At 33.9% G+C, this 27,406-nt stretch overlaps 2 protein-coding genes and 1 long non-coding RNA gene across 4 annotated transcripts; 1 reads left to right on the top strand and 2 right to left on the bottom strand.

Annotated features, from left to right (window-relative positions):
- LOC120126569 (zinc finger CCCH domain-containing protein 18-like) lies at positions 1-3,431 on the bottom strand. Of its 2 annotated transcripts, none has more exons than XM_039144728.1 (8): positions 3,278-3,431; positions 1,807-2,725; positions 1,544-1,717; positions 1,273-1,452; positions 1,108-1,184; positions 745-915; positions 561-675; positions 1-473 (listed from the first exon to the last, which is right to left on the bottom strand). In XM_039144728.1, exons 2-8 carry the CDS (start codon positions 2,712-2,714, stop codon positions 404-406), a joined length of 1,695 nt encoding a protein of 564 aa, XP_039000659.1. In that variant the 5' UTR covers positions 2,715-2,725; positions 3,278-3,431; the 3' UTR covers positions 1-403. The 2 variants fall into 2 exon arrangements, with proteins under 2 accessions (XP_039000659.1, XP_039000660.1); XM_039144729.1 differs by having other exon boundaries at positions 1,544-1,711.
- LOC120126572 lies at positions 569-27,406 on the top strand. Its single transcript, XR_005516465.1, has 3 exons — positions 569-717; positions 25,157-25,161; positions 27,395-27,406. It is a non-coding gene; the product is annotated as an uncharacterized LOC120126572 (long non-coding RNA).
- LOC120126571 (DUF21 domain-containing protein At1g55930, chloroplastic-like) lies at positions 21,306-23,446 on the bottom strand. Its single transcript, XM_039144730.1, has 7 exons — positions 23,406-23,446; positions 23,237-23,300; positions 22,945-23,036; positions 22,585-22,650; positions 22,242-22,356; positions 21,844-22,023; positions 21,306-21,390 (listed from the first exon to the last, which is right to left on the bottom strand). Exons 1-5 carry the CDS (start codon positions 23,430-23,432, stop codon positions 22,303-22,305), a joined length of 303 nt encoding a protein of 100 aa, XP_039000661.1. The 5' UTR covers positions 23,433-23,446; the 3' UTR covers positions 21,306-21,390; positions 21,844-22,023; positions 22,242-22,302.

Below are 27,406 nucleotides of genomic sequence, written 5' to 3'. Positions count from 1 at the left end.
TTATTTCAATTCTATTGCTAGTGTTACAGTGACTTCAAACACATTTGAAACTCTCTGTACACTGCTATATTTCTTTTGTTCACCTAAAAAAAGACATATATTACATCCTCTTCTAATGATCCATACTCTCTCTTGCCTTCTTCAAGTGATTTTAACATAAAAAAAAGTGTAGAACCTTCTTTATATATATTGCTTCTATGTGTCATGTCTTTCTCGTTCCGCCGCTTCGAAATCAACAGAGGGGGCAGATCGATCCATCGGAGATTTACTTCGTCCGGATATTATGTACTTGCGGGAGATGTAAAAAAGAACGAGTAACGGAAAAGGCGTAAAAGTGCTTTGTTTATGTATAGATTAGCAGATTGTCACTGGTAACCTAACTAACTCCTCTATTTGTCTGTGCCTAGACGACAGCGGAAATGCCGCTAGGTATAGCAGGAGCGAAGGGGCTATCTGGCAGATTGAGTCCATCGCTGCAGATGAATGAACATTCGAAACGATCATTAAAACCGATGGATAAGATGACAAATATGTGTAGTTTTAGGTTTAAGATCTTATACCTCTCCTGGTCATTGTTGTCTGTCTCTACATGCTTTATTTTTCCATCAGATGCAGTGCCAGTGTTGAGAGCTTCCAGCAGAAAATTGAAATTGGTTGATGGGAAACCGAGTTGATCTGCTCAGCGGAGAAGATATGTCATCGGATAGAATTAAAGAGGTCTGATAATGTAGAAAAGTTCGATACCTTCCGAGACTTTAAACCCGTCAATGGAGTGGGCGAAAAAGGACTGATTCGCCAGAGGCTTCTGTGCCAAATGAATCTCCGAAAGGTGCCTCCTCGGAGGTTGAAAGAATTGCTCAGGATCTTCTACAAAATGCTTCTTGTACAGCCTAGACGTTGCATATCCTCTCGGAACTGAGAAATCACAAATATCAGACCAGTACAGTTATTTTACTCGGAAATCGGACTTGTCGATGAAGTTAAATCGTCGTCTGAATAAAAAAGGGCAACGGAGCTCATATTGAAACACCTGTGTTAAGTTCCTGAAGAAAAATAGATGGCATTTGCCAGACCAGACTAAAGAAAGTTACAAAAGAAGCTAATTACTTGAGTGAAGCTCGGGTTCCATGTCTATATAATGGGGAGAATAAAACATCGGAGACTCAATTCTTTCCTGGTACTTCCTGCATGAACATAAAATCTTCGTATATAAATCACTATTATTCACAGTTCTCGAATGCAGAAACGAAGAGGAGAAACAATTATCGTTACCTGTCAACAAGCTTTGGTTTTTCCCTGTAAGGCTTCACAAGAACACGAGCCCCACAGACATAATGTGGATTTCCTTTGGCTAAAATCATCTTCACAGTATCTGCACTAACAAAGGTTACGAACCCGAACATCCGTTTCTGCTGGCAGGGAATACGGACATCTTCGACTTGTCCATAATTGCTGCATTCATAAACTCGGGAAAGTCAGAAAACTTTGGAACATCGAATATGACTGCAATTAAGCCTGCAAAAGAGTTCCATTATCATGTTACCTGAAATAGTTGGAGACATCATCTTCACTAAAAGAGCTCTCGGCTGGGAATGTGAGATATATCTGTCGTGATCCGCTTACAATCGGACCAGGATCATTTCTATCGTTTTGATTTTCCATGTACTTCGGTGCATCTTCGACCAAAATGACAGAATGCTGTCCATGAGGCCTGCGACTCAATCACGAAAGAACAAATCGAATGAATCCTCAAAGTTAAATATGTTTTTTTCGGTGCGAAATTAGAACATAATTCATAAATCATACTTGTCAATGACTCGAATTGCATTCTTCAATCGAACGAGAAGCTTTGTCAAGCTGTAACCTGCTTTACCATGTCTCTGACTCTCTGTGAGATAACCATCTGCCTGCAGAACTTTTCCATATTTCTCATAATACAACAGAGGGAGCGATGCAATCGAAACAGGATCCCCTCTCTTCATTTTCAGAAGCTCGACTAACTCGACCTCTAACTTCTCAAGTGACATAACATGATTGTCACCAACAGTATCCATCGAATTCTGGATAAACATTTGAGGGAAGCCATCCGAAACTTGACCATGAAAGTACCTACAGTTACTTCCATGCTTACAGTACCCTTTGCTGAAATAATGACAGGTCTTAACAGGGAAGTTGTGCGGATTCTGATATCGACGTCCTACTTTAACATCATGATTGGCGATAGAAAACCCGGCGTTCTCCACAAACTCCATTGGATCTTCCAGACTCAATTGTTGAGTTTGAGCCTGCAGATTGGACATCGAATCCAAGTAACCAGATGCCGTAAAATCCGGGCTATGCTTAGCAACAAGTTGCTGTTCCCAGTACGGAGGTGTCACCTGGACACTTGTAGGGGACAGAAAAAGCTTGGAGGAAACTGATGGTGAAACAGGAGGCGAAAAGGAAGTGAACTGTGAGGGCAATTCGAGAGCAGGGATGGGGTTCATCGGAGGCGATATCGGGGGCGAGACGGATTTGAACGGCAGATGCTGCAGTTCAAGCTTCGATTTATAAATGACCTCCTGCATGACTATATCAGGGCAAGTAGCCAACTGGACAATCTCTTGCTCACCATAGTCTTGCAAAAGAATATAGCCTATGATCTTTGAAACATTTTCCGGATCAATTTTGTTGATTCTATTGAATAATATCTGTGTATAGTCCGAGAATTCCATCTGTTTAATCACTGCAAATTTTAAAATATATATTTATATTAATTATTCAGAAAATAATAATAATAATAATAATAATTACATCCAAATCTCAGCCATGACATCTAAGTAGACTGTTAGGTTAAAAGCAGTGAATCTATGTATTCAGGGGGGGGGGGATGCAGATCCACTCAACAAGAAGGTAAAAACACAAAAAAATCTTTAAAAAATGAAAATTTATTTTGCAAAGAAACTAAATATGGCAAACAAATATAATCATTAAACACAAAATATTCTTTTTCCATACAAAGAAACATATTAGATTATTAAAGGAAAAAAATACTACCAGAAATGTTAAAATAAAGTGAGAGAACTTGGAACTTGATTCCCAGCCTAAAAGGAAAGATTTTTAAGAGTCCAAAGTTTTCAAAACTGAAAACCAAGAAATTTTCTCGAGAAAAAAATAGCAATAATTTAAAAAATTACAATTACATTTAACATAATCTCTGGGGGGGGGGGGAATTAAGCCTTTGGAAAAACAATATTCAAAGGTGGAAGTAGACCAAACAAAGAATCATTAAACTTACCGACCAAAAGTATATCTTTTTTGAGTGTTGAGTTTTAAATTGCAAAGCTGCTCACTGATAGCTGAAACTACAGCATTTTAAGCTCTGTTTGTCTCCCGAGAAAACTTGGCTTCGCTTCTTGTAATGCCTCTGACCTTCATTTCTAACCGACACAACTTTATATAAAGGAAAAAGAAAGTCCCTTTAAATGTTAATTTTTTCTCGTTTTGGAGATTATTTATAATTTTCAGTAAAACTTAACAGAGAATGTTAAATCTTTTACAGATAGATTTCGAAAGTAAGTTACAGAGAATTAAGGCAATATAATTTGCTTGATTTTCGATTTTGATTCTAACAGTTTTGACTATTTAAATATTACATAATCATTAAAAAAGAGTACAGAAACTCAGCGTCGCTGAATTTATTTATTCATTGAAATATTATTTTATTTTTGAAAATTCCAATGTGCTAAATTTAGATTTTCCGATATACATGTAGGCAAAAATGAATATCTTGAATGGCTCAAACGTGGGTTGTATTTTGTCTTTGAAGGAGATAACTCTCCTCAAACATTTAACGTTCGATCGCCGATTTAATTGTTATCAACGGTCTAGATTGCTGAGGACCATGGGGATGACATGCACCTTACTAAATTTGCAAATTAACGTAATTTTTCACATTTTTTAGAATTAAGTTATCATTGAGGTATATTTTACGTCTATGAAGGTTAAATTTTAAGATTTATAATTATTATTTAATAATATATGTTTAAAGCCGAATAAATATATTTATCATAATTAATTTGCATTGATATTAAAAGTAATATTAACTTGATATGATTTACATATTAAACACACTTTACATGTTAATATACACTTTTATTTTTTGGATAAATCAATTTTATTATCCAAAGAGCAGTTAACTGCTACAAAAAACAGCAAGTTCTTACTACAGTAACAAGAACTTACAATCAATGTTTACAATAAAAAAACTTCAATAAACTATACCCATTGATTACAAAGTGAGATATTCACACTATCCTTCCTGTTAATGCTCCTCCCCCGTAATTTTATAGCCACTGTATCTTGAATGGCATGGAACAAAGCTTCAAAAGATCTCGAGCAGCCTGTAAAAACCCTTTTGTTCCTCTCTTCCCATATTGTATAAGTAAAAGAAGTCCAAGCAAGCTTCATGATAGTGACGAGAAGGGATTTACCTTTCCATGTAGCACAAGCCCAAGATATGTGATCATCCCAAGAGCATGGTCTTCTTCGAATTCCATTTAGATGTAAAACTGAATCCCATAATGAGCTAGACAAAGGACAATGAAGAAATAAGTGATCCCTAGATTCCAAAGAGTCACTGCAAAGCACACATTGATTATCAATCTAAATTCCCATTCCAATCAATCTATCTTTAGTTGGAAGTTTATTTAGCAAAGCCATCCAGGTTATAATGCTAAATTAGGGATATGGAGAGGGAACCAAATTAACTTGTGCCAAATTTTTTTATCCTCCTGTTTCTGATTTAAGCCAACAGTCCTTGATAGTAAGAGCTCCCATTGAAAGAACATTCGAAGCTTGAGACCTCATTTTAAGCATACACCGGAGACTCCAGCTCATGTTAAGACCAATTTCCAGATTCTAGAAATCTGAATTTTTAATAATATAACTCCTAATCCAGGCTATCCATAAAGAACCATTACCCGTAAGCAGCTTCTGAATCAAGTGCATCATACATGCCTTGTTCCAGGACTTTATGTCTTTAAGTCCTAAACCCCCTTCAGATTTAAGTAGGCAGAGCTTTCCCCAGCTCACTCTTGCACCCGAAGCTGCCTTGTCCGAACCTTTCCAAAAGAACCGTGAACATAGCTGCTCAATTCTGTGAAGAACAGATTGGGGTAGGATTAACTACCTTCACCAAAAATTTGTGATGCTAAGCAGGACAATTTTAATAAGCTCTAATCGACCAGCATAGCTCAAGTGTCTTCGTGACCATTGATGAAGACATTCCCTAATATTATCGATGAGAGCAACACAATCTTTGTCAGAGAGTTTCCTAGAAACTAGAGGAACTCCCAGGTATCTAACTGGTAAATAGCCTTGATTGAACCCAGTAATACGCTTGATTTCCTCAATTTGCCTAGGGGATATTCTAGCAGTATAGAATTCACATTTTTGAGCATTGATTTTAAGGCCATAAATAGCATAAAAGTGTTCCAAAACACTAATAATTCCCACAACAGATTCAACATTCCCCTTACAAAAAATAAGAGATCATCGACAAATGTGAGATGAGTTAAACCAATTTTTTTGCATCTAGGGTGAAATCCGAATATACCTCGAAGAGCAGCCTTGTTGAGAATTTTGGATAACACTTCATAGACAGCACGAACAACAGGGGTGAGATTGGATCACCTTGCCGTAAGCCTTTGGCTCCTTTGAATTATCCTATGAGACTTCCATTGAACGAGATAGAGTACCGAGCTCCTGTAAAACAAGCTTCAACCCACTTTATGAAAGTAGGAGGAAGGTCAATAGCATTAAGAACCGTCAAAACAAATCCCCAATGCAGTGAATCGAATGCCTTGTGAATGTCAATTTTCAAAGAGCATCTGGGTGAGATAGTCTTCCTACCATAACCTTTGACAAGCTCCTGTGCCAAAAGAGTGTTATCAACAATGTTCCTTCCTTTAACAAAAGCGGATTGATTGAGAGAAATAATATCAGGGAGTAAAAGAGTGAGTCTTTTAACCAAGATTTTTGTAATAGCTTTGTATACCAATGTGCAACAGGAAATAGGCTGAAATCCTGACTTTGCAAGGATACACTTTTATTGCCATACTCTTTATAGTTTTATTTATATTTCTAAATATAGAATTATATATTTATACCATATACTCCACGAGAGAGCATTTATACTATTGTAAAAGTTGTTGATGTAATCATTTAAAATTTATTTTCAATTGTGGTTTAATTTTATTTTTTCACTAAAAATATAATAAATTGAAAAAAAAATTGTTTTGAGAGAAATATGAACAGTGAGGATATATTGATAATTAAAAAATAGGGTAAACTATTTATTTGGTATCCCACTTATTTTGTGTTTCTATTCTGATGAGTTAATTGGTTTTTAAATAAAATCATACTTAAGGCTATGTTTTATTTCAATTTTAGTCATCAATCATTAAGTTTCTGTTAAAATTTAACAGGAATAATATCATGACACGGTATAGTTCTAATTCGTTCACTAATATTAAGTTAATATTTATAATTGACTATAAGTAATCAAACGATTCTGATTTACTCATTCAATTTTTTGGGTTGGATCCAAGATTTGTTTGAGAAAACAGATGGCATTTCAGCATATGAAATAGTGGTGGACAAGTGTAGGGTGTGGTCGATGGTGAACGTGGTGGTCGTCTTCATAGTTTCTCGTCGGTGTGACAGTATGCCGTTATCTTTTCTTACATTGAAAAAAACTGAAAAGGAGAATGAGAAATTTAAAGTTTGACTCATATATTTAAGATGGTATTAAATTTGATGAATTATTTTGAATTAGGATCTAATAGTTAAAATGTATAAGTTTTCGGACTAAAACTGTTATTATATCATGACATATTATTTCCTTTGAGTTTTAGTGAAGAATTAATGGTCAATGACAAAAATAAAAGTAAAACGTAACGTTAGATATAATTTTATTAAAAAAATAATTGAATAGCTGACATAAAATAAATGAGATACAAAATAAATAATTTACCTAAAGTGTCGTGGGGTACAGGAAAAATTGAAGAGGGCGTATTCATGAAGGTGGTGGCCAATTCTACAGGCCGGACAAGAGGGGTTCATAGGTCAAAAGATAGAGAGAAGAAAAGAATTTTTAAAGAGATTTTGTATTTGAAAAATAAATTAAATATTTTTATTAACAAGCTAAATAATTAATATCGTGATTTTTTAAACAATAAATTAAGATATGATTAGTGAGAAGGGGGTTTTCTGTTTTGATTATCATTATTCTACGGATCTATTTAATTATGTATTTTGATTAGATTATTTTTTTTGGTATAAAAAAGCTTAGGTCAGAAGTGACTTCCCCAGTTCATGGCCAAAGCATACTTAAGATCTAATTGGGATTTACAAAGGAATTTACATATTGTCCACCAAGATTGATGGTGGTAGGATTCGAACTTAACCTTACAAATTCAAATTCATGAATCCCAACCACTTGTACCAACATTAATTGACACTTAATAATTTAACCTCATCCTCTTAATAAAAAATAAAAAATATACATCAGTCGATATCGTAGTGTATCATTACCAGTATAAACTATAATTAATCCCATACTTCATTAAGGTGTGTTTGATAAGAAGAAATTAAAATTGAAGTATTCTAAATTTCAGCGTTCTAATATACTACTCCCACTATTTATATTATTTTTGTACAAACCAACTTATCTCGGTATACAAAGGAACTATTGTTGTTCTTAGAGGTCACGAGTTCAAGCACTAGAAACTGCAGCAAGGTGACTGAGCGTTCATTATCAAATTGTTGACAGTATTTAGAACATGTACTACTTTATAATCACTTTAGTTTAATTATAAAAAAATTACATATATTTATCCCCAAAAAAATTGCATATATAAATTTAAATATTATGTATTAAAAAGGTTTTTTTTATCTAAATATCACTAAAAATTAATATAAAAAACATTCGTTTGAGATTATTTCTCAAATTGACACCATGTCAAGTAGGAAATGTGTTTTTTTACAGAAGCTCCTTCTAACTATGTAATGGCAATATGGACACAAATTGTACCAAAAAAATAAAGATTAAAAGATTAAAAATATAGAAAAAAAAATATGAATTTTGCTCAAAAAAAATAAACGCACACATTATATGTCGAAAACATTATTTGTATAAGCACGAGCACAAGTCTAATAACAGCGACATGTATATTAGTTTTATCTTCAATCATTCAATTAACGTATGTTTAAATCTCATATCTACACAATGTGATATTTGAAAAGCTTATGTTAGAACATATTGATTTTTTATATGTCATGTCAAAAATAAATCTTGAATTTAATGAGATTCATGTCAATATGTAAGAAGATATTCAACAGAAAAAAACCATATGATAATCTCAGACGTCTATTTCTACTTGTATAACATAAAAATAACCTCAATTTATTAACTGGATCATGAATAGAGTGCTGGTTAACATCAGTCTCGAATTTAATTATTGTACAATCATGCTCCCTTCCTCTAATATAAAATTTTTGGGTAAATTACACCATTTCTCACTCTACTTTACTTTCTCTCCTATTTTGCTTATCGAACTTTTAATTTTTCTAATTTATTCACTAAACTTTAAAAATTGAATCATTTTTCTCACTCCCTCGTTTTCTCTTTAACAGCTGATTTTTATTATTATTTAATATAAAATAATTAAAAAATAAAATAAAAATAAAAGGTGGTCGGATGTCGTCATTGACTGTCGTGGAAGGTGGTCGGATGTCGTCATTGACTGCCGTGGATGGTGGTCGTTTGGTCCCAAAATGGGATGGGTCGCTTCGCCTCGACGTCGTGAGTTCAAATCTGACATTCATTTTGTCAGAAGTTGCTCCAAAGTCTACAAATTTGAGATTGAAAGTGAGGAAACTGAAACATTTCAGTCCAAATTCACGGGTTTTAGAATATTTTTCGGTGAAACAACCATCAGTTCCAGACTCAGGGAGTCGAGACGAACCGACCCATCCCATTTTGGGACCAAACGGCCACCATCTATGGCGGTCGACAATGGCCGAAATGAAAATGACGTGGTGAACGGCGGAGAGAAAATGGAGAAGAAAAGGAAAAAGGGTAAATTACATAATGAGTCATTAAGCTTTACTCTATCTCATATTTTACTCACCAAAACCACGTCGTTTTAGAGTATATTTGAGTTTTTCAAAATGGGTCGTTTTGATTCTTATGCCATGTCATAACGCCGTTAAAAAATTAACGGCAAAGTGAGCAAAATGATTCAATCTGTAAAGTTCAGTGAGCAAATTAAACAAATAAAAGTTCGGTGAGTAATATAGGAGAGAGAGTAAAGCAGAGTGAGAAACCATGTAATTTACCCCAAAAAAATTCTTTGAATTTCTTCACTCATCCTACGTTTGTATGTTTTTTAGAGAGAGGTTGTTTGAAACCGTAAAGTTGGAAAATACATGCAACGTAGAGCGCGATCATATACAAAATATATGAGAAAATTTCAAAAATGACAATCATTTGAAACCCAAGTGTTGGTGGCTAGTCAAACTTCAACATGGCTAAGAGCTGCTTTTTGCATGCTAATGAGTAAGGTCTCTTTCTTTTCTTTTTTGCTGAGTTGCTTCACATGTTTTCCAACTAATCACTGCCAAGCTTTTCCAGGCAAAATATGGTTCATATGTTTGAAAACACTATAGGTCAATTTGCATTCAAAAAAATCTATCCAAAAGGAAAAGGAGGGAACTCATTGTTCATTTTTCCTCCAACGCATCAAATCTCTCTCCCTCTTTTCTCTCTCTTTTGTGCATATCTATTTCTAGCTTAATTTGAGCCATTTGGTACCCCAAAGTGGTCCTCAAAAGGGTTTGATTACATGAAGAGAAAGTGACCCCATTACCTATGTTAGCGTTTAAAATCTTGGCTAATTACATTTCATCAGGGTCAAACACAACATTTTATGTTAGAGGACAATTTTTTAAAATTTTATGAGGCTAAAACAAGTTATCAATAATAATAAAAATATTCAAATTAAATGAAAATTTGAAATTTCTAGAGGTCGTCTAACCCCACTAACCATCTCGATACATCCCTACTTCTCACACCCTATAAATAAGGGGAGTCACAATTAATGCAAGCATTGCCTTTTCTTTTTATTCATCTTGCTTGGTTTGGCCCTATTTTAATGCTTATGCTATCAAGGGGTTGGTTCAACCTCAAATTTTGATGAAGAGATTTATTTCAATGGGTTGGTATTCCTACTACCCGCAATATATTCAAACCATAATTCCTCAACAAATTGTATAGAGAACCTAGAGAAAACGAAAGAATTCTAGCAAAACAATCGATCTAGCTAGTTTCCAAGATTTTTAGGTACGACTTTGAATCACTAGTATGAAATGTGCGTATTTAGTTGTAGTTAATATAGGCAAGATCTAATAAAAAAATAGTTTAGTAAGTCAAAATCATTGAGTTATATTAGGGGTGACAATTTGACTTGAACCCGACCGGCTTTAATTTAACTCAATTATATAGAGTCAAGTTTTTAAAAAAATTATTTCGGATAGAGTCATATCAGATTATATAAAGGTAAGGTTGGTTCATTCAAGTTCGGGTTAGTATAAAAAATCTTTGTCCCAACCCAATCCAAAATAATAGTATAACTTTCTTATATATACTAAGGGATAATTGCTACAATACCACTCTCTCTCTATTTTTTTTTTTCAATTTAGATCTCTATTTTGCCAAATAAGAATAATAAATATTTTTTTTTATATTCCAGGTCGGGTTGGATGAGAGTTTTTACCAATAACGAATCCACACTTATATTAGGGTGGGTAAGTGTCCACTTTGAAATTTGAATTATTCCAAATTTTCTTTTATAGTTATTTATTTTACTAATTATGCCCATTGAGATTTTATTTGTTCCCAGCTATATAAAAAAATTACATTGTTAATATATGTGTTCACTCTAAAAATTTCTTAGATCCACCACTAATTTTTATCCCAAAATCCAAATCAAGATTCGAGTTGAGTGATATTTTCCTAAAATCATGTTAGGTTGGATCGGATAAAGAGGGTATGTTTCAAGTCGAGTTGGGTTGGACAAAAATTCGACCCAACCCAACCTAATATGTTTCCATCTCTAGTTACGTCACCATCTAATCACATAAACTATACAATACATCCCTCATCAAATGAATTCCATTTCGTACCCAAGATCGAAATGTGAATACTTTCAAAATTAAGGGACCAATAAGATAATTTATCGACAAAAGTGCTTAACTTTGAGTTAATGACAACTATTCACATGTTCATACGATGAGTTGAGATGACAGCGTCATACAACCATTGGTGGCAGATGAAAGATAGCCCATAGTATTAGACCTTATCAACATCAAACATAGATTTTAAGGATGTGGGGCCTTTATCAAGTCTTGTCTTTTACATATTAATCTAACGATCTATTCTTGTTGTTCAATACAAATGGGCCTCCATCAACAAATGGTCTGCAAAGCTATTGCCCCTGTCTGTCTGATTTGTATATATACTGTTGCTTGTTCATTTTGATGATGACAACTTTTGGTCCCTTTACTTTTAGTGGTAATCCTTTTACTATAAATTGGTCATGATTGAGACCATTTCCTTCTTTAATTAAATCATTTTTTCTCTTTCTAGTTTGCATGCATTTAAGAAACAATTATTGAAAATTGGAGTTTAGTTTAATTTAATTATCATTAATGTCGAAGACAACATATATGTCGATTATTTAGTAAATTTTGCATAAGATAAATTTTAGAAGCTTTTACAACAACAAAAAATCATTGTTTAAAGGATTTGGACCTTAATTGTAATTATCTATTTTCTTTTGATTGCGGTTACCCCATTAATGTTCATAATCTTGTAATTAAAGAAGCTGATGATTTGCTAAATTATAGATATTTCTTTTATACTTAAAAAACAATTTATAAAGCTTAACTTCTTCTTTGGACTCTTATGGACCAATTAACTTTAAGGTACCCAGAAATTTGGGCCAATCCTAGAATGAATTTAATCCAATCCAAATTGGAGTCCCTAGTAACAACAATCTCATCAAATAACGAACTTTAAGGTACCCTGAAATTTGGCCAGTGTAGCAAGAAAACTAGTTTATCTTCATAGTTGTGAGATTTCACCAGAATAGTTGCTTGGTTTGATCTGTCATTAGAAACAATCTATGAACCACATGGGGGAAACAGATACATTTTTTATTCGACATGTGGTTATATGATTTTCCAGGTATTTGGTTCTGGCTTTCGAGTCTTTGCAAGTAATTAGTAGACTACCAACGGTTACCATCTAATCCAAGTTTGTTATACTTTCGGAGATAACCTCTTAAATCTGTCATCTCCCCGCTAGTCAAAATTTCTGGATAGACTCATTCGATCACCAATGTAGCACCCCTTTGCCGTATCCGAGTCAAATATGTCACATCAAACATTTCTTATTCGAAGATCGGTAAAATTTAATTTCTTTAAAAATCGTCAAATTTAACTTTAATCATCAAACATTTCAAATCCGATTTCAGGTAGCAATATGGCAGTTCAACACTGTTTCATATGAAGAGTGAAACTACCTAAAAACTGCTTAAATAAAAATTCATCTTTATACTCATTAAAATATAATTTTAATATAACATACATTAAAATCCGTATTTCTAACTATATATATCCCCTACTATAGTCTACACATATAATCTATACCAAATCATTCAATCATTATAGACATATAAGAGCTTTCCTAACCCATTTTAAAAATATAACCATATTAAAATATTACATACACTTGTTATATGTAGACAAGCCAACTAGAATTTAAAACTACAGTAGGATGTCATTACTGATATCGGTAAGTGGTATTTGATTATTGATGCCAATCTAAGCTCCTTACTCCACTTGTTTTCCTTTACCTACGCTTGAAGATCGTCACACGCTAAGTATACACTTAGTTAGGCATTTTATAAATTTTAAAATAAATATATCAAAACATATGTATATAACAAGGTATAAAACATAATATTGATATCATATAATAACATTTAATATAAAATTTATTTTCAAACCATTTTCCTTATGCTGTAACTTGCAAATTAGCAGTTCAAATATAAAGCATCTTATATCAAATCAAAGTAAAGTATTCGATGAAATATTTACTTTCAATGAATCAATTAAACTTGTACTTTGCATTTTCATTAAATCCATATGCCTAATGTATAACATATGATAATGCAAGGTACATGAGTTTCGTCGAGTGTATGCAATATGCACTCGAAAGTGCCTCGTAAATAAATATGCACTCGAAAGTGCCTCGTAGATAATGTGCACCATAGGTGCCATATAGAATGTACACGGATGGCAAACAGGTTGGGCGGGCGCGGATACCCTTTCCCTCATCCCCATACCCACATAATATTTTCGTATCTACCACCTACCCACCACCCACGATGGGTAATTTTTTTTAAATCCACACCCGCCCACGTGGGTACATTCTCAAATCCATCCCCACATGCATCCACTACCCAACTGGATACTCATTACCCATCTCGTACCCGTCTATACCTGACTGTACCCGCCCATATCCATCTGACAACAACCTTCCAAATTACATAAGCAACAAAACATAAAACAAACATATCCATTAAGAAGCATAATAAAATAAACCAAAGATTATCTAAGTTAAGGATTAACATAGATTTTAAAATAAACTAAAGTCTTAATACATAAAACACCATAAAAAAGACATAATTAAAGTATAGAAACATAAATGAAAAACACATAATTTTTTTGTTCTTTGGAACAACATTCTCAAATTTTAGGCCATAGTTTACACATTGCTTACTTCAGTATTACAATCATTATTCTCTATGTCCTCCAATTGAAAGCTCTCCAATTAAATTCACCAGAACCTACATATATAATAAAAGAAAAACTAGTATAAGTTAATAACTAAACTTTAATAAGATAATTAAGCACAATTTTACATATTAACATAGATTAAAAAATGATCTACCTTTAATATCAGCCCAAAGCAAATTCTAAGTACACATTAATGCTTCAATTGTCTCTAGAAGTAGTCGACTACAATAAGGACCAATTACTCTTCCACCTGTGCTGAATACAGATTCTGATGGAACAGTAGAGACATGAATACTCAAAATATCCTTTGCTACTTGTTGGAGAATTGGATAACTGTTTCCATTTGTTTTCCACCAATTAAGAATATCAAAATCATCAACAAGTGATATGTTGGGAGTTTCCAATTACTTGTCCAAATCAGATTTTTCTGAAACATCATAATATCTTGCTCTACATATTCTGCAAACTCGTTCAACATTGTTCCCTTCCCCTTGGTATTGAAAAAACCAACATATTTGGTTTTGCTCTTAGTAGTTTGGTTGTTACCATTTCTATATCCAAACTCATCCACCAATTCACGTATAAGACCCTCAATTCTATCAATTTCAGCTTTGACAGTAAACTCATCATAAATTTTATCAAAATAGAGACGAATCAGTTTCAGCTTAAACCTAGGATCAAGTATAATGGCCACTCCCATTAGACCATTAACATTAGCCTAATACTTGTTGTACTTCTCCAACATTACTAGCACCATATTTCTTATATAATCACAAGGTGATGAAAGCCAATTTGACATTGCTATTCTAATCCCACAAATACATGGAAAATAATTGTTTGTTGTGGGATATTTTGAGGCAGAAAATACAAGTGTAGTATCAGTAAACACTTTCAATAATTCAGAAATTTTCTCCACCTTTTCTCAATCCTCATTAAGTGATGCATTCTTAAACAAACTTTCACGGTCACTCAAGACAACAAATACCTCCTTATAGTTTAAAGCAACCATAAGCATGTCATAAGTCGAATTCCACCTAGTCTCGCAGTCAAATTGTAACTTTTTTGTACATTCAAGAACCACTTCCTTAGCTACTTGTTCAAATTTTTTACTTCTTTTATCTGAAGCAGTCCAAAAGGAAACATTATCCCTAATTCTATCGAGACCATTTTTAAATCACATCACTCAACTCTTCTTGAACAATCAAATTAAGTATGTGAGCACAACAACACATATGAAGAAAATGTCCATGCAACATAAGTAAGCCATAAGGAAACTCTTGGCACAAAATATCAATCATAGAATCATTAGTTGTGTAATTATTCACATTTATAGAAGACAATCTGATATCATTATTCCAAGAGTGAATGCATTCTTTCAAATGTTCAGTAAGAACCTCAACCATGTGAGGTACCGGGACATACAAAAACCTATCATATTAATGTGACATGCATAAGCACATGAAATAAAGAGGAGTAAAACTTCATAAAGGAACAAACTTCTAAAATGATGAGTAATTAAAATAAAAAAAATACATTCAAACAAGAAGCAAAGGAGATAATATTACCTAAGTGTTCGACTTTGTAGTTTCCATCCATTGTCAATAAAGTGTGTCGTGACAGCCATGTATCCCTTTCTTTGATTGCTTGAAGTCCACATGTCAATGGTCAAGGTAATCCTACTATTCGTTTTCCTCTACAATGCACTTATGCCCTCTTTTTCAGTCTCATACCTTTGCATGATGTATTTCTTGGTTGTATTGCGACAAAGAACTTTAAAACCCGATTGAAGTGTCTTGGAGTACTTCCTAAAGCCATAATGCTCAACCATGCTAAGGGGGTATTCATGCAAAATGATCATTTCTTCCAAGTCTTTTCTCCCTTGATCTTGGTGGAATTAATATGGTGCCAAGGAAAGAGTGTTACCTAAATTGCCATCTTTAGCTCATGTTCCAAATAACCTTGTTTGTTGAATATCTAAGAATTTTTTTTTGGCACATTTCTTTGTATGATCAACTAAGTGGCTTATCCCAGCTCTTGGTCCTCCAACAAGTTGCTTATTGCAGTAGTTACATTCAACTTTTATTTTCTCTCCAACTCGCTTTCCTATAAAGTGTTTCCAAGTTATTGATTTATGTCTCAAACTTAAGGGAAAAAACCATAGGATCTACATCATTGGTTTGTTTTGGGCTTTTGTCACCACTAACAGAAATTGGGGTAGAACTTGTCGTAGTGGTTGGTTTTGAGATTGATGGTGATGTGGTGGCGGTTGTATTATGTTGTTCACTTTCTTATGTCATTATGCATTCTGCAATTACAATTACAATAACAATAAAACAGGTTATTTAAGATATATATAACCCACATCTTAATCCCAATAAATGCATCAAAGTATTAGTTTCATGTAGAGAGTGCTATTCTTTTTTAATGAACTTTAGCTTTATTATTTTAACTTTAACTTTACATGCATCACAATCTTAGTTCATGGGCACATTTTTTATTCTAAATCATAGACACGCAGATTGAAACAAATCTTACAATCTCGCTTTTTGTTCACTATTAATGTGTAAGGTGTTTATCATTTGATCGAACAAAAGTAAACAAGATCAACAAATTATTTGTTATTATCATATGAAAAAAGCACTCCACTGCTCCTAAACCAAGGCATAAAGAATTACTTGTTTAAAGCTAAAAGCAATCCTTTTGATTTAAATATCACAGAGTATCCATTCATATTCATACTCTTTTCAAAGAATTTTATCATCGAATTGGAATCAAAACTTTACATCAATGAGAAAGAAAGTATCACGTGGCAGTTTTGATGAGAATATCCAAGTGTCGAATGCTTAAGACCAATGTTAATATGTAATGTAATTTAGATTTACTTTAAAAAGGAGTGAAGAAAAGCTTACCAGAGGAATGCGGCAGAAAGAAAAGCAATGAACGACGGCCACTAGTCAGATAAAAAAAATTGATTCTAAAGATTGGAAATGATTCTAAAAACGTTTATATCCTAACATTTGGTTAAATTATAAGTTGTATCTTATAAAATCTTAAGGTTTATAAATTAGTCTATAAAATTAGACCTAAATTCATAATGGTCCAAAATTTATATAGGGGGTAATCAGTGGGCGAGCGGATGCGGGGCGGGTAAGGTCTCAAACCCATCACCTACCCATTATCCACTGCGGGTATGACTTTTTACATCCACACCCGCCCATTACCCCACCAAACTTATACCTATCCCCATCCCAATTGGAGTGGGTGAGGTGCGAAATCCACAAAGTTGTACCCGTCTGCCATCCCTAAATACACTTGTATATGATATTTTGATATGTTAGTATCTATTGATACTTTTGGATAAATGAATAGTATATGATATTGTGTTAAAAGGCCCATTGTATGCATATTGAGAGTTGTAGTTATAATTGGCATACTATGAGGTGGAGTGATTATATGGTACATATTTGTACATTCTACGAGGTATATCAATCATATACTATAGTATAAAAAATAATAATGCACTCACTTGATATACTTATCTTGTACACTTTATTTAACGATATAAGATTTACTTTTGCACTTTTCCTTAGCTTTTAGCTCGCTTTGTTCTCGATTTCGATCACGACCTATATAGACATCATTTATGAAACATATACACTTTAATGTACATGTTAGTAGCTTACTAACATAGGCGCACATTAGCATAAAAACTACTAAAATTCCTTCTGATACTTATTCGATACTAATTCCATTTCATACGATCAAAGTCAACCTTAACACTTCAAAATATAATTTTGAGTCCTTTACTATTTATATCCAACAATAGCTCACATAACATTTTCAAATTTTACAATTCAACCACTAATATGAGTTCTTTTAGAATTCATCTCAACTTTTCCAATTTATTCAAAATGTCCCTGGCCATTTAACTTCAATACAAGCACCTAATATCATATTCAAGTATTCCAACAAATCCATTCAAGCTTAGTACATCAACTATTGGACATTTTCCATTTAAATCCCAAAATTCTCACAATATGCGAATAGGTCCCTATAACTTTACAAATTTCCAAATTAGTCCAAACAATATTCTAAAGCTTGTAAAATCATTCACACATCATTTCTAGCCTTAGGGAAATTTTTCTATATTTTTCCTTCAATAGTCGAATCTACCATGTAATTTTAGGCATGGTTTTCATTTTGATTCAAGCATGGATTCAACCTCGAAATACCATTTCCATATATCTCCAATCATTCCCATATCAAAATCAATCCAAATTAAAATTTATACAAAAACCTAGACTTGGCCGAATTGGGATTTAACCATTTCTAATGTTTTCAATCATCCTACAAGCATGAAAATGATTATGCAACATCAATAACATCAAAATCTATCTTTAAAACTTTAAAATCAAATCTCCCCTTCATCCACCATATTCATGCAACTAAGGTTTCAAGCAAGAAAAAAATGAATAATTTATACCAGATGATAGATAATTTCATGTAGATTAATTTTCTATTTCTTGCTTTCATCAAACAAAGGAATTGACTTGAAAATGAAAAATAAAATTTTTCTAACCTTGCTATGGAGGTCACAACCAAGGAGGAAGAAGATGAACCAATTTCATGAATTTTCTAAAAAAATATCTAAGTACATTTTTCATTTTAATGGTTAAAATGAATTAAAAATTCATTTAATGGAAAATGACAAATATACCCTTAAAAATCCATGATAATTACCATGTCACAGGTAAATTTTATCATCCTTGCATCATCCTAAGTCAAATATGAACACTTATATTCATATTTTCCAACTTTGCCCATGTAGTTTTCCCGAATTTACAATCTTTCCATTTTAATCCAAAGGTCCCAATTTAACAGGGAAAATCAACTTAAACCCAATGATCAATGTTAAATTCTACGAACTTAAATTATGGAAATGAAATTATTAACCTTTTCCTATCATCCTTCATAATTTCTCAAGAATCTGATTCGATCCGATTATTCAATTTTTTCCAAGACTTTATCGCTTTATAGCTTTTAATAGAAACTCCGTATCAAAAATCAGCGTAGCATGAAAATTCCATTCTTGGGGTAAACTATTCATTTACGGGATAAAATGTCTTTTTGAGAAAATTACCATTTTTGATCCATAAACTTTTCCAAATTTATACTTTGGTCACTAAACTTTCAAAAATTATATTTCAGTCAATAACCAAAATTTTGTGGTATTACAACGAAAACTCCCAAGAAATCCATAACCTCTAGACATAGAAGTATCATAGCCTCCGGGCCATTTACAATGCATAGACAATACCTCTTATAGGCCTATGCGACATATTATAGCAAAATCTAAGATCTAATTATTATTCTATTTTGTCTGTTGACTTACAAGTAGTAATCATAATTATCTTATGCCTGATACAACCAACTACAACCACTATGAATACCCCTTAATTAAAACTGAGAAAAGGGTTTCTTCACCATCTTTTCCGTAGGCCTTCATCTCTCTCTTTTTCTCGGTTCTCACATGCTTTATCCATCTTCTCTCCCATGCTATCTTTCTCCTCTTTTCTCTCAGAGAACATAGGCTAACGACAATCTTTGCACCAACAAAATCTCTTTGCTCAAATCAAAAGAGATGCATCGTCAGCAACCCCAATGAAACAAACTTGTTCCCATCAATAAAACTGAATAATTGTTCTTCAATATTTATAACCTTGATATTAGGAATCTATAAGTGGGTCTGAAGACCTTGCATGAACCATAATTTGTTAATATGATGAAATGAAATGAATTTCTATATTTAACCAATATAGATTGTATTGTTTACCAACACCATCACCATTGACAATTTGATGTCTCAGACAAGAGAAAACTAGAAGAAAAAAAGTTACATCACCCAGTTCCTCATTTAACTGGTTTCGTTTGGCTAAAGTTAGATAAATTGTAAGTAGCCAAAGTTGATATCAGATATCTAGGACCGGGTAGGCTGCTTTTGAGCCTATGCACTATCTTCCAACAATGAAGGGTTCAAAGGCAAAATGCATTCCAACAACAATAGCCACAAAACGAATCCAATAGCTTTATGCCTTTGATGCCATTTCATCCAACTACTTGCTGACAAAACAAAACATACAATTTGAGAGAGAAAAGCTTTTTTTTTTCAATAAAAAATGGGGTTCCATTGTGAAAAACATTATAACCCCAAAGTCCAAAATATATTCCCTGTTCCAACTTTTGTCTCCACTTTCTTTTCTTTTTTTGCTTTCTCAACAAAGTGAAAAGAGAATGTTGAAAGGTGAGAATAATATAAGATCCCCACCAAATCCCCCACCAAAAAGGGGGCACTATCTTCTCCAAAGGCCAATAGCTCTTGGCAACAAGTCGACAGAGCATCATAAACCATCCTTTTATTCTGCAAAACATGTCCTTCCAAATGCTACATTCCATCAAAGTTTGGATTTTTATTTCTCACCCTTTTCTTGCTATCAAGTACTTTTACCTCAAGTATTTTTATTTCCACATAACTCTGCCTTCTTGAACTTTACGTTTCAGTGGCCGATTCTACGTGCCTTTATCTTTTACGTCATTGAGAAATCACTTAAATGGCTTCACTTTGAATAGAGTAATGATTCCAAAGCTTACTACTGTCCTATATATAATAATATAGCAATATCAAGTCATCCTATACCACATCGCTTAGCACCCTATGTAGGCTTCGTTTCGTTTTTGCAAATGGGAGGGCAGAGTGACCTGGCCGTTCATTCGTCGATTGCCCTCTTGCAAGAGAGGTTCAGACGGTTGCAGAGAGCCAAGGAAATGAGGCAGGAGAGAGAGGTTTTGCGGCTACTCTCCGAAGCGGAGCGGATCAATCCAGCTGCACCTCATCAGGTACCCCAATCGTTTTTCCATTCCGAATTGATCCTTCAGCCAAGACCTTCTCCCCAAGGATCTATCTACTGTCAAACTAGTATCCATGATCAGCATCAGGTTATTGATACTTCAAGTTTGTCAAGTTTACGGCTGAGAGATGCAGCCATGCATGTATCCACCTTTAATGATTCAGATGTTGACACTTCACTTCATCTGTGAAAAATTGTACAATGTTGGTCTTTTTTTTTTGTCCCGTTTTTCAATCCTTTACCTCTTCTTGCGGAGCTGTAAGAAATGTGGAAGGGGAAGAGGAGGGTGTTCAGGTGAAAATTAGTGACGTAGTGTATTATTAATTACTGTTCATTGAGACTATCAGTATCCTCTTTATAATCAGCAGTTACATAGTGATCTGAGGTGTCTTCCTCTTGCCTCTTTTCAAATGTATCTTCATCATAGTTACCATTATTTGGGTCTTCATCACTGCTCGATTTCCTCGTTATGATTTTTCGGAATCATCGGAGTTACTGCTGTGGCATGTAATAGTTCTTCTTCAATGTTTATCCGCTCAAATCCAATGGCACTAACTTTTCGGGCATTTCCTGCTAATATCTGCACCAGAAACATGTTGGCCACAATAATATGTTAGTGACATAACTGATCATCTAGCCCATGTGTTTGTCAGGTTAATGAAATATCTACAGGAAGATATATCAAAATAAATCTCATGATATTAGTCTGGAATATCATATTTTAGTGATTTTGCCGAGAAAAGGGATATGAATCACCTCTCTTTCACCGTTAAGGTAGAAGACCCGGATTTACAAGTATAATATCGTAGTAACTGAAGTTTCTCATAATTCTAATATCTAAATGTTTGGAATTTCAACTGTTATAGTCTTGGTTAAGAGATTCTGATTAATTTCCAGATGTAAAAAAATTCTAGCTGCACTCGTTCCGTCCATATCCGACCACACACCATTGGGGAACATTTATATACAATGACATTATTCAAAATCAATGCTAAGCAATATAAACACATATGGAACACGGTTCAAACCATACCTCAAGTTTAAAAATTTGATGCCTTTCCTTCAGACCTTGTTGATCAGATCCATCTTCAGAATTCTCATCATCTTCTTCTTCATTTTCCTTTTCAAGGACTACCTTAATACTCTCACCTGTCCTTGGTATATATCCAAATGCTTCGCAGACAAAACCGAACACTGTCTGATATTGATGTTCCTATAAAACAGCAAAGTGAAACAAAGAAATATATAAGATAGTGTGAGGGGAGGTCCAATTGAAAGCTCCTTTTCATCTAGTATAGATATTAACAGACGACACTCCGTTTTAACAGCTCAGTGCGTATCCATGAACATTTCAACTATACTAGCTGAAACTTGCGAGTATAATGAGAACTTAAGCATGAAGATTTATATCAATTAATACGAGTAACATACTTCGGGCATTTTGATATTTAGATCTTCAGAGAGTTGATCAATAGATGTATTAGCGTCAACATCAAAGATTCCCTCTGCTCGCATCATAATGGCCAGTTTTCTTCTGGATGTCCTCCTGCCATAGCACAAAAAATATATATATATTTCAAGCCCAAAGAAACGTGAAAAGAGAACCAGCAAAGTGTGCTACTGAGCAGAAAATTGACATAGATCAACAAAATTAACTGGTTTTGGACTGTAATGAAAAGCAGCAGTTTGAATAAATCTAAATAATTAGGAATTAAAGTCTGTAGCAGAAGAACCAAGTCGTTGATGAAGTCATCAAAGATATGGCAAGACTTACGTTTGAATCATTTTCATCGAAAATTTCACCAACAATCTCCTCAACCACATCTTCTAAGGTGACTATCTGTTTCAGCAATAAGAAAATAAGATAAAAGAATACAAGGGGCAATCCTAAAAAGCGCAAGGATAGGTAGAAATGCATATTCACTGTTTCCTGCCGCATTTGCTAAGATTTTAGCACATCGCAGACTCCACTCAGCGAATTTTTAACAAGAGATAAAAGGATTTAAAAACACTTTAACATCTTTTTCAACTTTACAAATGCAGGAACACTTTTCCATGTTCAACCTCATTTTCTCATGTTAATGTTGAACTGCCTTACTTCAAGGTTCTCAATTCAGAAATTTATAGTACTTACTCCAACTGTTCCACCATATTCATTAAGAACAACAGCCATGTGAACCTTCCTAATGCGGAACTCTCTAAGAAGATTCCAGACTAACATTGAATCTGCAAAACAAATTAACAATTCTATTTGTAACAGCTTCTCATAATATAATCCATAATGACATGTTGACAAAACATGTTAATGAATTCTAATTAACTGAAGCTGCTATTCGGTCAAATGGATAGAGAGACAGAAAGGCAAAATTCATCTGCAAATTAATTCAACGTGCAAAATAAACAGAAGATATAAGCTTCAAAAATACCAGGCACAAAAAATGCAGGTTTGTGAGCCATATCCCCCACAGTTGTACTTTCTAGCAGTCCACCCTTTAAAATCAAACATATTAAAATTTTGCACACTATAGTATTGTTGCACACATCAATATGTCTCATATGATCAGAAAAGTGATTTAAGACCAGAAATTGTCAGACCTTTGGAACATAATCTAGTAGATCCATAGCATATGCAGTACCCACTATATTGTCATCACGCTGCTAAAAAACAGGCACCCTGAATAAATGTCAACAAATTTCTTAGCCTGTTATTAAGTTGGAAAGAACTTAAGTGATGGATTAATAAGATTCTCTACCATGAATATTGATGAGTCAACCACAAATTGTGGAAATCAACAAGACTTGAGCTTGCATCAATTGCAACTACATCGACAAGAGGTGTCATCACCTCTCTAACATGAGTATCTTTTATCTCTTAACACATTTTCAATCATATCCTGCAAGAGTATTCCAGCAATAAGATCTCACCAAAACCATAAACAAAGGGAGAGGCATGGATTTGTGCTGTGTCAAGTATAAACATGGACTATAGAGAGCAATAACTGCAACAGGGCTGTACATTGGCATTGCATCAGATACAATTGGAGGGGAAAATATAATCGTAGTGAGCTTCAGCTCAATAGAGAAACAGAGAACGAGTTCTAAAAGTCCATTTTCCATGGGAGTTCTGACTTACTATATGCAACAGAATCATTTCATGTTATGCACTTCACTGAATTCAAAACTTTGTTTTTTGATACATGTACAAACAGATAAAAGAATCACAATTCAGAAGATAACTAAGCATCAATAATATAATTTGAGAAGTTCAGAGGCTAAAGTTCTACATACAGATTAGTCTAACAACAAATAAGATACAACGTTATATCCAGTTAAAAGAGTAAGGAGATATCCAGTTACTCCAAACAATCAAGGTGAGAATGAAACTGGAGACAATGTTATATTGGCAGGCCTGACTTCTCAGGTCAGCCGGGTACAATGAACTTTTGAGCTGGAACGTCCAGGGGTTGGGAGTGTCCCAGACTGTTCGTCGTCTCAAGCATATGCTGAGAAACATAAATCCGGATGTAAATTTTTTCATAGTGACAAAACTACAGAATTCTCGTATGGAAAGAGTTAGGAAGTCTTGTGCTTTGCTTTATGGTGTGGAGGTTGAGGCGCAGGGTACTAGTGGAGGTCTCTGTTTGGTGTGGAGACAAACTTATGTTGTTGTTTTACGCTCCTTTTCAAATTCTCATATTGACGTTCTGTTTAATGCTGATGATGATGGTCATTCGTGCATGTTTACTGGCTTTTATGGAGCCCTAGAGAAAAGTAGACGATCTGAATCATAGGACCTTCTCAGGCAACTAGATGACAGTCCAGATATCCCGTGGATAGTTATAGGGGACTTTAATGAAATTCTCTACTCTTTTGAAAAGGAAAATGGGTTGGTTCGTAGTGAAAGGCAGATGACGGCGTTTTGGGAGGCTTTATACTCGTGTGGTTTGGTTGACATCGGGTTTACTGGGACTTGGTATACTTGGGAGAGTGGAACGTGAGCAGAACCTAATATTCATGAAGGTTGGATAGAGGGGTGGCTTCTGATTTGTAGAAGGCTTTATTTCCGTCTTATTCTTTGCATCATGTTGATCATGCTTTCTCTTATCACTGCCCATTGCTGCTAGATAAGATGGTTGTGGGCTGAGGTTGGCGGTTTGATGATTGAAAAGCTAAATCATGTTAGTCATGGATTGGACATATAGTTTAAAAATATTTTTTGGATTAAAAGACTCACTTTTCACGAGTTACAGAAGAAATTGGCTGACCTTGTGGAGTTACAGCCGACTAATGAGGTTCTGGGTGAGATTGTTGATACGAAGTTACAGCTGAATCTGGAGGCCGATAAGGATGAGTGTACTGGGAACAAAGGGCTCATGCAAATTGGCTGAGGAATGGAGACAATGATACAAAATTTTTCCACCGATTTGCTTCTGCTCGGCGAAGACACAATAGAATTAGATTTCTGAAGGCGGAGGATGGTTCAAGAGTGCAGTAGGAAAGGAGCATGGAAGTGGTTGCTCGTGACTATTTACTTCTGCCTCATATCCCACTGATGACCGAATTTTAGATGGTGTTGGCACTTGTATTTCTTATGATCAAAATGAGGGTTTGATAAATGAGGGTTTGATAGATGCTTTATTTAGTTATTATTTCGACTTTAAATTATTTTTTAATTGTTAGTTTTTGTAGTTAATTTGTTCGTTTAGATTTATTTTCTGTGCATGACACTAGATTCTAGAAATTGCACTAAAAGAACAGAATTATGCGATTTTTTTATTTTATTTTCGGAATTAAGGCTGGATTAGTGGACATGACTCCAAGCATGATGCATCTGACGATGCGATGAGTCAACATTTTATAGAAGGTCCAGTTAACGCTTCTAGAAGGACAAATGGATCAGCTGCACGTTTATGCAGTTCGAATTTAAATTAAACTCATGTTTTTAGGATATTAGTTTAAATATTCTATTATATTTTATCTTTGTTTTTAGTATTTTAGTTTAAATAGTTTAAGTATTTTCATTAGGAATTATCTCTTTATTTTAGGAATTATATTTTCCTTATTTACATTCAGAAATCATTCTTCTTCTTTCCTCTGGTTTAATAAAAGTTTTCTTTTCTTTTTCAAAGTTTTTCTTTGTTTTTTATTTTTATTTTTAAAGATGATAAGTATGATTGTCATACTTAGCTAATTTCTCCATATCCAAGGGCTAAAGCGATGACTCAATCTCTATTGTGAGGATTGAAAATCACTAAATAACTTCGAGTTATTTTCTCAATTTTCTGGAGGAATAAGATTGGTAATCAACATATCTTTTTAAAATCAAAACACTTTTTAATAAAAAAAAGTAGACGTTGGTTCGGAAGTTGTGAACACACTTAGAGGCTGTCTGTTAAGGGAAATTGAGAACGAGATCGATTCTCATTGAGGCAACATAGTCCAAGTCAAGTTTTTTCAGATCTATAAAATAGTTTGACGCTAACGACGATAGTCGTAGTTAGTCTCCATAAAGGACTGATATCCAAAAATATATTTTGGGTTATCGATTTACAAGAGAGAAACACAAGTTACAGGTGTTGGGCCCTATAAACTGTAACCGATGAATAACCGAAGCAAAAATTTATTCCGAGAATCAATAGGAATTTGAGGCAAAAACTAAAGCCAAAGGCTAATTTCACTATAAGTTTCTCTTTTTCTAAATCACTTTAAATTTATTTAATTAATTATTTTCTTTTATTTAATTCTTATCTTTTATTTTAAAAACAACTTTTAAAACCCCCTATTTAATCTCATACAAAACTCTACATTATCTCATTATTATCTAAATCAATCAGAAACACCAGAGTCCCTGTGGACTAACCTTGCTTCCCTACTCTACTCTTTATTTATTTATTTATTTATTATTAAGAAGCCAAAATTATTTTGACAGTAAAACGACACCTATCAAAATTGACGCCGTTGTCGGGGACTTCGGCTAAAGTAACTAATAAAGTTATTTTTTTATTTATGACCATGAGTAATCTAGTTGATTTCGTAGAATTTGATCCAGAAATCGAAGCTCGAGCCAGATGAATTCACACAAAAATGTTTCGAGAATAAAGAAAGAAACGAAAACAAGAACAACTGGAGCATTCAGATCCAGAATTAAATCTGGAAGGATAATCTTCCTTTGATACAAATGAAGAACTGATAACCAAAGATACACTAGGTGCAGAGAATACGCCAAAACCAATGGTAGATCAGACGATTTGACTATGACACATGCCATACAACAACCTCTCTGCATTATTTTTCCTCAAGGCGCAACCCCGTTTACTCTGAAAACGAACCATATTCATCTTCTTCCTATACTCCATTGGCTTCCCAGTGAGAATCCACACAAACATCTAACATAGTCTCATATGGTTTGTTCAAGCATAAAACATCAAGGAATATCTGAAGACCAAATAAAACTACGGGTTTTCCCTTTTTCTTTATCTTGTTTAGAAAGAATGGCTATTTTACTTACCGCCCAATTCTATAAATACATGGGTTGATTTAACTCGGATTTTTCTTGATAAGTTTTTCCCAACAGCAAAAGCAAGCGAATTAAAGAG

The sequence above is a fragment of the Hibiscus syriacus genome, unplaced genomic scaffold (genome assembly GCF_006381635.1).
Source record: "Hibiscus syriacus cultivar Baekdansim isolate YM2019G1 unplaced genomic scaffold, ASM638163v2 tig00110458_pilon, whole genome shotgun sequence".
Classification (NCBI taxonomy): domain Eukaryota; kingdom Viridiplantae; phylum Streptophyta; class Magnoliopsida; order Malvales; family Malvaceae; genus Hibiscus; species Hibiscus syriacus.
This window is presented reverse-complemented; position numbering and strand designations above follow the sequence as displayed.

Bases quoted from the DNA above. Each gene is read 5' to 3' on its own strand.
- LOC120126569 (XM_039144728.1), bottom strand. From the start codon at position 2,714: ATGGAATTCTCGGACTATACACAGATATTATTCAATAGAATCAACAAA. The intron at 1,453-1,543 runs GTAACATGATAA...TTATGAATGCAG, and splicing joins GATGTCTCCAACTATTTCAG to CAATTATGGACAAGTCGAAG. The intron at 916-1,107 runs GTAATTAGCTTC...GTGATTTCTCAG, and splicing joins GGAACCCGAGCTTCACTCAA to TTCCGAGAGGATATGCAACG.
- LOC120126571 (XM_039144730.1), bottom strand. From the start codon at position 23,432: ATGGATCTACTAGATTATGTTCCAAAG. The intron at 23,037-23,236 runs GTATTTTTGAAG...TTTGTTTTGCAG, and splicing joins ACCTGCATTTTTTGTGCCTG to ATTCAATGTTAGTCTGGAAT. The intron at 22,357-22,584 runs GTAAGTCTTGCC...GTGCTATGGCAG, and splicing joins TCGATGAAAATGATTCAAAC to GAGGACATCCAGAAGAAAAC.